Genomic DNA, 11,376 nt, shown 5'->3' with positions numbered 1-11,376 from the left:
CCCACCCTGAAAGGCCAAAGGAAAAACTTGTGTGTCTGATTGCTCTCCCTCTGTCCATTGTTTCTACCCAAAATGACTGCTTCTGACATGTAAGTGGGCAAACTCCAGCACATGCGTTGAGAGGTTTTGGATGAGCATTCAGATAGCAAAGCCCTGTGTGTGTACAGTTCCACCAAGATGCAGTAAAACTTGGAATAGGCTCCATTTACAGCAACTGTGCCTTTTCCCTGGTGCATTCACCCTGGGCCAGAAGACAGGATACTTCAGGGAGTTTTGTGAAAATGCAGGTTCTGTCCTTTTTAAAGGCTTTTTTAAGCTGGTGGGTTACATTCGGTTCTAGATAACTTTCTAGGGGCTAGAGATTTTAATCAGCACACCTTGCAGAGCAGCTCTTTCAAACTGCAAAGGAGAGATTGCTGTTTCCACTACAATGTCAAGTATATAAGGGGCATGTTAAACAATACTGATTTACAATTTCCTCTAGCACATCATGTCAAACTGACAAAGGTGTGAATTGTTTAACTGTATAGAAATCTGAACAATTAGTTTGCCAACCTAGGACTTCCGTCCTTCTCTTAACTTTGGAACAGAACCTGTTGTTCCAACTGCAACAAGGCTGCATGTGTGGGCGGCAGCCGTTTAACAAAACCGCAACATTAAAGACTAGGAAAAAGAAAAGGGCAAATTCTTTTTGTCAAATGCTTTATTTCAAGTGGAAGGTTAACAGATGAACAAGACAATATGAAAAGAAATTTACAGATCTAATTACAAAATAAATACATAAAAAGTTGCTTTTTGACTGACACAGTCTATAATCGCCTAGGGAACTCTGTTGTTTATATCTTTTCCTTACACGGGGAAAAGAAAGGATGCTCCAAGGCTTCTGCAAGAGTAATTCTTTTGGCTGGATCATACTCCAACATCTTCCCGATGAGATCAAATAGATTTTCATGATCGGCATCATGGCACTGCATGAATTCCTAGGGGTAGGGGGGAAAGCAAGTTACCACCCTGACACTAAATAAATGAGGGGTAGGGGAAAGTATTGTATGGTTATGCAGTTACACCTCTTACCTTCAAGGGTTTACAGCGTCTCGAAACGTATCTTCCAGCAGAACTATGCTCATCCCAATCCAACTGGTCATGGTGGAAGTACTTGCGCTTTCTTGTTATGTAAAAAGAGAAGAAGTAATTATGAGTGACAGGCTGCATTCAGTTGCTTGAGATTTCTCATGAAAAAGGAAGAATGACTTTTGAGGGACAACGTATGAGGGGTGTATTTAGAACTCCCATTAAAAAACAGGGTTCTTAAACACATTAAGAGCAGAATTATCTTCCCATGGCAAAAGTTACCCCTTCCAGAAGGCACGAGTTGCATGTTTAGAAAACATGAATACAGTCATACCTGGGCTCCTGAACGATCAAAAACCAAAGTGATCCAGTTTTTGAACGTTCTTTCAGAAGCTAAACATCCAAAGGGGCTTCCTACAGCTAATCAGAAGCTGCACTTTGGAAATTGAACGGACTTCTGAAACGGATTCTGTTTGACATGTCAACTTCATGTTAGTACCATTTCCCCTATACAGTCCTACCTCGGGTGAAAGTTGCTTCACGTTGAGCGTTTTTGGGTTGCGCTCCGCGGTGACGGAATATGTTACTTCTGGGTTTCGCTGCATGCGCTCAAAACGTCATGCGCAGAAACACTGCGTTCTTTTCAGGATGCGAACTGAGCTCCGGAACAGATCCCGTTCGCATCCAGAGGTACCAATGTACAATACTTTCATGGTCCTGGATACTAAAACTAGCAGTGCACTGAGCACGAATACTACATTGAGCTTACCTTGAGTTATGTAAGCCATACTTCCTGCTACTATCCTCAAACAAAAAACAAGCAGTCAAGTAGTTCAAATAGTGACTCAGCAACTGATCTACACTGGCATTAGCAAGCCATTTTATACTCTACACTACCATATTCTTGAATATGCACACTGATGAGTGAGAGGTGGTCTATAAATATTAAAACAAGTAACTGCAACCAGAGCTGAAAATGCATGAGGTTTCAGTTCCTCTAGAATTATGCAACCAAATGCTGCAAGTAAAAACATTCTTCAAATTACAACTGCCTATAGAACAAGGAAGGACATTTCTCAAACCTACTTCCAGGTCAACCTAGTGAATACATTTAAATTTATAAGCACTTAGCAGTTATAACTCCTAAACCATGCTTAAAACAGGTAGACTTTGTATTTGTAGATGAATGGGTTCCCATCAGAAGTCGCTGCATGTTGTTAAAGAGCCTCAAACACAAAGCACTTTCATGCCCAACGTGTATGTTCACAAACAGGTATCTGGTTACATTATGGAATTTAGGTAGTGATGGGCATCAACTTGGTTGGCTTTAATTTATGTAAGGACTAGTTCCATGTCCACAGTCTAAGGCCTCTGAAGAGCAGGCAGACTATTTTTAAAATTGTTTTTTTCCATTCACGGGCAATTTACCATATAGCTTCCTCATGTGTTTATGTGCATCAGTGGAAGTATTGTCCACACCCATGCCAAGGTACACATGGACACTGTCACCAGTATAAACCAGCCTAAGTTGCACTAGGTCAATTGTTCTGTCAGGAAAAGCATTTCAGCTTGCCAGATTAAACAACACCCCCTTTCCTCCCCTTGTTATCTCGCCCCTGCAGGGGCCACAAGGAGAGGAGGGAAAGCCCAATTGTTGAAGCGTAAGTCATTAGCTATAGCCGGCCCAATATTCCAAAAAGGAGGGTCTGGACTGTATTCATTATAACATTTATTTGTGAAGCGGCTGCTATGACAACAATGACTACAAAGGGATCAAGGAAAACACAAAATAGAAATGGATGGCACTGTGCTATGGGGCGGGAAATAGAAATGGAACCTTAAAAAAAGTTTACCTGGTTTTCTGGACCATATGAATTGGTAGCGGTCCCAGTATCTTTTCCATCATTGCCAGGTGCTCCTTACTGTCATGTGTCTGTTAATAAAGATGGAATATTGCCATATAAGTGTGTTTGAAAAACTCAAAAGGAAAGCTAGAACTATTCACAGTATATAAAGCCAACTACTATTGGAGTGTGGGTTCTCTGGCAGCTGCATAGCTTTGAGGATAGCAAGTTTGTTTTTGCATAATAGTACCTATATAAGGTAAGGTTAAGTAGTACCTAGCATGCTCCTAAACAGTCAGCTCTCCATAGCAGCTGCAACTTGGTAAGGCTCATGAAACTGATCAATGGCAGTAGGCACCCGCTACACAAACTACTGCTATAAAGGGACACAGCACTGGGCTCTGAAACTGAAGAAACACCCAGCTAAGTCCATGTGAACAAGAAGGGTTTGCACTATTCCATTTCTCTCAACCCTTTTCGGAATTCAACTATACAGTAAATTTTGAAATGCAACATCAGAAGAGAGGCTGCTGTCCTATTGCAGAACTGAAGGTCAAATACTTCACACCAACTGGAGTTTATTCTGATTCATCAGGTAACATTAAAAAACAACAACAAAATTTAGCTCTTTGTTTTTATGATAGCATTTTCTGTAAAACATCTTATCACATGTTCCCAAGTAAGATTTGTCACTGCTGTCTCTATAGCCAACGTTTCTGCAGTTACGTACCGGAAATACAGTGAATCCAAGGTAATATTCAATAAGAATGCAGCCAATGCTCCAAACATCGCAAGGCTGTGACCATCCCAAGGCTGTGAGGAGAGAAAATAAAGGATTATGCTTATCTAATGACATTAAATCATGTAGCTTTTTCAAACTTAAGGTGTTACTGATCTGCAACTGAATTGCTTAAAGAGCTCTTCAAACAGGTTCATAATATTTTGTAAATGGGAAAGTCACAAAACAAGACTGCCTAAAAAAGAAACCCTAATTCTAATGTAAGTTCAAGATGAAACCAACATTTGCTACACTTAGAACTTAGAATTAGCATTTAGGTTGAAATTCCAAAATGCACAGGGTGCCAAGAAGGTAAACAGAAACTAGCAACTTCTAAAGCAGCCTCACTCAACATGGTCTAAAAATGACTCACAAAAGTACTGCAAGAAAAGTAACTTTCTAGACTACTTTTCTACTCACCCAAAATAACTTCAGGAGCTCTGTAATGCCTTGTAGACACAAGAGTACTATGGTGTTCATAGTCGTATGTTGCACTTCCAAAATCCACAACTTTGATATCTGGATTTTTCAGTGTACGCTCATCACGTTTCTGAAATAATACCAAAATTACTAAGCATACACGCAAAAGAGATCAATGGTGAGAGGAGCTTTTTAAGAAATGAGATTTACCAGTTTGGGATTGTAGGCTTCTGTGTAGTCAGACTTCACAAACAGTATGTTTTCAGGCTTCAGATCTGTATGGGTTAGCTTGTTTGAATGCAAAACTGTAAAGAGAAGTCAGGAAATTATTACAAGAGATGTTAAACAGAACTCCTACGTATACTGTGCAATTGTGCCTTTTCTTTTAACTACTAACTGCTTCAAGTCTTAAGAGACATTTTAGAAACAGAAATAAAGTGCTATGTGTACTTACAGTTTACAGATTTGCAAATCTGGTAAGCCATTCGCCTAATGTGGTCAAGACTGAATGGCAGAAAACTGTTTTCTTTAATGAAGTCGTATGTACTGAGTCCCAGCAGTTCAAACACAATGCAAACATGGCCATGATGTTCAAACCATTCCAACATCTGGACACAGCGACTGTAAATACAATAATAATGTCATTCACAAGATGCTACAAAATAGTCAGGATAATACTCAATGTTAGTTATACTAACAGTAGACCCACTTGAAGCCCATTTATCTTAATAGGTGTACTCAAAATTCAGCTCAGCTAGAGATGATCCAGGGTTCTCAACTGAGCTTACAAACTTAAAATTTAACATAAACAAAAAAATTGTATTCAGTACACCAATGAAAGCCCCCATTATTTTCTTCTGAAAAGGAATCACACAAATAAAAAAGCATGCAAGCATTTGTAAAAACTTCACATTTTTATAATATACTTACAATATGTTGTTAGGATCGGATTTATTTATGTGCTCCAGTACTTTTATTTCTGAACGAGCTGCTTCTGTGTATCTATCAACATTTTTGACTATTTTTACTGCTACATGTCTGCCTCCCCTAAAAAAAAAGTTTTCAAAAGTCACAAGACTACTCCATGGCATAAAGCGAAGTTTAAACAAGTTTTGTTCAGTTAAATAACTATTCATATCAACACTTAAATTGTTTCTAGCATATTATTTTGGTGGAAATGCATATTATTTTGACGGAAAATGACAAGCCGAATGAACAATGCTAACAGGGAAATGCTGAACCACAAAAAGCTGGTGTATCCATTTTATTATCACTCTAATGGCACCATGGTGCCTTACACAGCAACAAACAAAAAGATCCCCTTTCTGAGGAGCTTACAACTTAGATTTAGACAATGAAAAGACAGAAGAATTGAGACCAGATGGGAAAGGGAGATGAGCATGTGTAAGTGCCATCTTAAGTACCTAGGTTTCTTTGTTTCATTTGGAGGGAAAGAACTATGTGTCACCATTTAGGTGTCAGGCTCTTACAAGAAAAAAGTTGAACTTACGTTTTGTTATCAATGCACTCCACGACTTTCCCAAAAGCACCTTCACCCAGAATACTGACAATTTCATCTAAAAACAGAGGGGAGAAATTAGCTATACAAACAGTGGTGTATTGTCATTATTCAAAATACCATGCTATGTTCTAGGTAGTGCCGCTATGTTAAAAAAAGTGTAACTAGACATCTTTAAAATATTTAATTGGACAACTCTTCAAGACAGTTATGTCTATCTCATTCTAAATTAACTTGCTCACTATATAAGAAGTTCCAATTAAAATTTAACTTCTATATAAAAATAATCTCCCCCCAAAGAAAAAAACAAAACACAGAACAAAAAACCAAAGAAAGGAAAGGACTTCCAAAGACTCCTGGCTTCTTATCTAAAAGAAATTATTCTATCTGAAAAGTGTATAAGTTTTGAAAAATATTCTATACATCTTGCACTTAGTACGTCTCCACTCTGACAGATCAGGTGACCCTCCTCATCATCCTCTACACTCCTCGATCTTTTCCTTCGGTGACTCCTCTGGTAACGGCAAGTGCGCGGCACCAAGATCATCCAGCCAATCAATAAACCCGAGTGAATTCAGGGCAGAATACGAAATTCATTCAGCAGGGAGATATTCAGGCATTCAGATACGCGCCAGGCCACAAACGGTTGGCAGGAACAATTTCAAATTCCCCAGAATTTCACAGGGCACATAGTTTAGGGTTACAGGAGAAAAACATGGCAAGGAACAGATTTTCAGATAAGGTACTTCAAGTGGCAAGGCAATAACACACAATATAAACGCTTTTAAAAATATGGTTCACTAGAAAAACTATATATTTTAAGATTTGCAAATAAAATGTCTTCTGTTTAATGCTGTAACATAACAAGCACTGGAATTTATACTGCATAATGTGCAGCCTTTTACTGGTAAATAAGGAGTGTCAACAAAATGTAAAGTGTTTAAAGTACATATTGTACAGTACACATAATTTGTTATAGGTGTTCTGTGAGTAATGTCAAAAATCACAAAACCTACTTAACTGCACACAGCCACCACTTCAGTTGAGGAGATATGTACATTACACATATCCATCCTGAGCATTACACAGCACCCACTGCCAATCCCTCAGCCAATTATCAGCACCACTTCTGGCAGCACTGATCCACTACTGGATGGTTGGGAGTGGGGAAGAGAAATGTGTGGACCAAGTCCATCAGCTGATAACCCAACAGTACTAGCTGTACTAAACATGCAACTCCCATCCTTGGAGCACCTATGTGCTAGCTTGGTAAGATAGATCGGTGCAAAGAAACTTGTTTCCCTGCACCATCAACCTTCCTGATTTGGGATCACGGTCTTGTTTGGCTGTTCCACAAAGGTTATGAGAGATTACGTTAATCTAATAAATAGTGTTTAACATTTAGCACAAGCACATCAGTATCAGTTTACAAGGCATTTATTCCACTTTCATTTTTGTACTGTCCAATAAGACATTCAGAATGTAACTTGAAGCCACTGGTTCCACTGAATTTGCCTAACAGGGGAAACAATATTCATGGTGCATCTTAGCCATACTTCCAACAAATGCCTAATTCAGGTATTCAAACAGAAAAATGGAATACTGCCTGATAAACAAGCAATAGTAATAAAACTAGAAAATATTTGTCTACATGTTACAGAACTTTCCCATTTCAGGAACATAAGATCTAGCAGAAAAAGCATACTTCTATGCTAAAATACATCTCCAACTCGCTTCATTTGTGTGATTATTCAAAGTGAATAGTTATATGTATAATCACATTCAAGGTGCTCTAAATTATACATACCGCGTGTGAATGATGTGATTTACTATGATGAGTCTTGTGTTTTCTTTTGTAACTGCTTCCACCGCTATGCCCCGATGACTTGCTACTGTGGTTGTGATAACCATTTTCATGGTCTCTGCAATGGTGCCTGGTTTCAGACAGTTGACTGTAGTTGTATCTGTATTCTTCCACATAACGGCGTTCATGATTATCTCTTTCATGGAAGGAGCTGGCATCTGAATAAAGGCTAGGAGAGAAACAAACAAAAGAATATAATGTGGAACATTAAACTAGCAGTTCTCATGCATGCAAGTTATGTCTGTTTACGTGTATTTCAAATTCAGACTGAGATTTAAGGTATTCATTGGAAATTTAAAGACAGAAATTGGATGGCCATCTGTCATGGATGCTTTAGTTGAGATTTCTGCATCGCAGGGGGTTGGACTAGATGACCCTCCAGGTCCCTTCCAACTCAACAATACTATGATACATATTGATAACTTTAATAAGATACAGACTTGCCGTATGGGGTGGGGGTGAACTAACTCACCTATCATAAGTTTGGGTTTGAGTATATCTGCAGCGCTTTTTCTCATGCGTACTGCTGTATGATTCTCTTCTTCTCTTATGATGGCTGCTGCCTTTTTTAGGATCCAAACATTGTTTTTCTTCCCAATCAGAATAGTGTGTTTGCTTTGAATACCGCATCTGTAAATACATACAATTATGAGACAAAAAGTCAACAGTAACTTTTTCTGTATACACCAGTTTTAGAACTATTTCCAGTAAATCTCTCTCTTCCTATCAGTCTATTAAGCAGTGCAATGAGATCAAACTTAAATATACAATTCAAATGGCTTCAATTCTACCACAGTCAAATGAGAATTTTTTTATTGGGGCCCTACACTTTGAAGCACAGAAATGCCTCAGACTCATATTAACAGTAATTATTTGAATAGGACCAATCCATATTCACAATGCAGTGTAAGCTTTTGAACTACAGAAATCTTGCATTAAAAAAATAACATAAAAACAGAAAACAAAAACAAACTGATCAGAAGTACTGCTACAAAGTTACTATGCAAGCTTGCATATTTTGTTTACCATTGGTTGCTCCTAATAAAGCATTTTACCAAGTAATTTCTTCGTCTGCTCATTTTAAACCCACATTTTAATTCTCAATGTATGTGCGAGTTCAGTACATTTTAGCAACACATTACTCTTAATGATTACAGTGGTGCCCCGCAAGACGAAAAACTCGCTAGACCAAAGGGTTTTCGGTTTTGCGTTGCTTCGCTAGACGCTATGGGCTTGCTTCGCAAGATGAAAAGACTCACGGAACGAATTCTTTTCGTCTTGCGAGGCACCACTGTATACTCAAAACTGCTGCCACCTAAAACACATCAACGAGACTAAATACTACCAACGGCTTATGCAACTGACTAGCAGGGATTTCCAAAATACCGCAGTGACAGCAATTCCCATTCATACACTGCAATATGAAGCCTAACATGGAAAAGAAAAAGCACTAATATTAATGGAAAAGCACAGCACTTTACACCCCACAGTACAGATCAAGTGCCGAAAATCGAAACCCCTTGAAATGCCCCAGCGTGAGAAGTCTTACCTTCCAGAGCCAGCACACCCTAAGAGTCTACCCCACCAAGCAAGGTAGAGTGCTTTTAAGTTCTCCACATTGCTTGCTGGGCTCTGAAAGGCTCCCAGCAAGATCTTGTGAGGTCATCTGAGATCTCAGGATAGCCTCCCAGAGCCCAGTAAGCAAGCAGAAGAGCTTAAAAGCTCTTTTTGCGCATCATTAGTTTTTAAGCATGCCACCTTCTGTACATTTAATTTCTGCAATTTCAACTGGCCAGCCAACAACCACATAAAAGTTGAAACTGTACAAGTTAACGTGCCTCAGATATGAGTTGCCTGTATAGCCAGTGGCAAAATGTGCCCACAAATTTGGCAACTTGTATGCCAATACAGTATTACTATGCTAATAGAATTATATATTACTGGGCATTAACACCATAATCAACCACAATCACACAAAAACAAAAGGAACAAGTGACTGACACTGTATAGTTCAGCTACCCAATACCTAGCTCCTGAATACACTTCACAGTGTTTGACTGTATTTCAGTAAATGTTCTTTCACGGGAAGTGAGAAATAAGCCTTCTTGGAGACGGCATACCCTAGCTGGGGCGCCACCAGTTGCCAGCCCCCACATCTCTGATGGAAGGGAATACAGAAGGATCTCAGATGAAGAAGACCTGAGTATCCAGACAGGCACATATTCATATGGGTGATGCCTATCGGTTTGCCTCCTCTTTTTCTCTCTCAATTGTTTTGAATTCACTCCTTTTATTTATATACCTATACAGTGGTACCTCGGGTTAAGTATTTAATTCGTTCCTGGAGGTCCGTTCTTAACCTGAAACTGTCCTTAACCTGAAGCACCACTTTAGCTAATGGGGCCTCCTGCTGCTGCCGGAGCACGATTTCTGTTCTCATCCTGAAGCCAAGTTCTTAACCTGAAGCACTATTTCTGGGTTAGTGGAGTCTGTAACCTGAAACATATGTAACCTGAAGCGTATGTAACCCGAGGTACCAATGTACCTATAGATCTCTGGGCAGCTCCTTTCTTTCTCTTCCCCTCCCACCGTCATCCCAACGAAACAAGCTCAATCGGGAATTACAACCGGGAGGTACTAAGAACAAGGCCTTTTCTGGTGGCGACACCCTCTTCCCACGGGGCAGCAACAGCACCACAGGCTTTTCTTCTCTTTCCTGCTTTTAACCAGGCTATGCAAACTTCCTTTTCCTTATCAACAAGCAGTCCTTTTTTGCTATTTTAACCACCGCCCTTAGTTTTAGCAAGGCCAATACTCAGGGTTTGTTTACCGAGTACGGTTTGGAGGGGGAGGGGCAAACAAGCAGAGAGGGAAAAAAAGTACTTCGCTCTTGTGATTTTCCCCAACCGGATTTATTCTCTGGAGGGACCCATCTCCTTTCCGCCCACTTCATTCAGCCTTCGTAATTTTTGTGATTCCATTTGTTACTGCAAAAGGCATTTTTCGGCCACAGACCCCCCCCCCCGGGTTGCCAGGTCATGTTGATGTTGTTGTTTGTCGTCGTTTTTACAACAACCCCCTTAATAGATATCCCTTCAGTCCTGCTCGCGGCTGTGCTAAAACCACAACGCTTATTACTACGACGCCGGTGACGCCCTGGGAAGTTATGTCGCTCGTCTTCGCCCTGCCTGGGGTTCCTCGGATCTCGGGAGAAAACGACACAAAAAGCAGGTGGTTCTGCCCCAGACATGTGTGAGCCGAGGAAGCGCCAAAAAAAAGCGGATGAATTTCACAAGAGGAGCTTGGACGGTTAGAAAGGGACGCGACGTGCCTCTCGCGTAGGCGACGCCAAAGCGAAGGCCTCGAAGCCATTTTGAGCTCGCCTTCCCTGAGGAGAACATGGCGGGAAAGGCTCGGCTTTGGAGGGAGGGAAACCATTCTCGACCAGCCAAGCCAACCCCATCCCGGTGTGTTTCCCCCTGAGAGGAAAAAAAAACCTGAGGTAAAAATAGGAGAGCCTCCCCCCCCTCGAATATTTCCCCTCACGCGCCATTACGACCGGCCGTTCCGTGGCCCCGAGCCTTTCGCCGACCCGCACTCGACACTTACGGCTCTCCTTTTCGGAGTCGACTCCGCTTCTCAAAAGGCGCCTCTGGACACGACGAGCCTTCCCGTCTCTCCTCCTCTCCGGCCTCAGCAACCGCCGCTGGGGGAAAAAACAACAACCGTCCGCCTCGACAAAATGGCGCCGGCTGCGAGGAACCTTCTGGAAGTGGGAAGGTCGTCACAATAGCTGCGCATGCGCGGCTGCGTCACGGGCCTCGCTCCCCAGGGGTTTCGATTGGATGGAATAAGCCCCGCCCACCTGTTTCGCTGGTCG

The 11,376-nt window shown here is 40.9% G+C and overlaps 1 protein-coding gene across 1 annotated transcript; it reads right to left on the bottom strand.

Annotated features, from left to right (window-relative positions):
* Window positions 1-685: 685 nt before the first annotated feature.
* CLK1 (CDC like kinase 1) lies at window positions 686-11,281 on the bottom strand. Its single transcript, XM_082197626.1, has 13 exons — window positions 11,106-11,281; window positions 7,969-8,126; window positions 7,440-7,665; window positions 6,056-6,146; window positions 5,624-5,690; window positions 5,044-5,160; window positions 4,568-4,734; window positions 4,324-4,418; window positions 4,114-4,243; window positions 3,646-3,728; window positions 2,925-3,004; window positions 1,075-1,165; window positions 686-980 (listed from the first exon to the last, which is right to left on the bottom strand). Exons 2-13 carry the CDS (start codon window positions 8,124-8,126, stop codon window positions 837-839), a joined length of 1,449 nt encoding a protein of 482 aa, XP_082053752.1. The 5' UTR covers window positions 11,106-11,281; the 3' UTR covers window positions 686-836.
* Between the last annotated feature and the right edge of the window lie 95 nt (window positions 11,282-11,376).

The sequence above is a fragment of the Podarcis vaucheri genome, assembly GCF_965113315.1.
Source record: "Podarcis vaucheri genome assembly, chromosome: 1".
In the NCBI taxonomy this organism is placed as follows: Eukaryota; Metazoa; Chordata; class Lepidosauria; order Squamata; family Lacertidae; genus Podarcis; species Podarcis vaucheri.
Note: the sequence above shows the minus strand (reverse complement) of the source record. Positions and strands in the feature narration are given on the sequence as shown.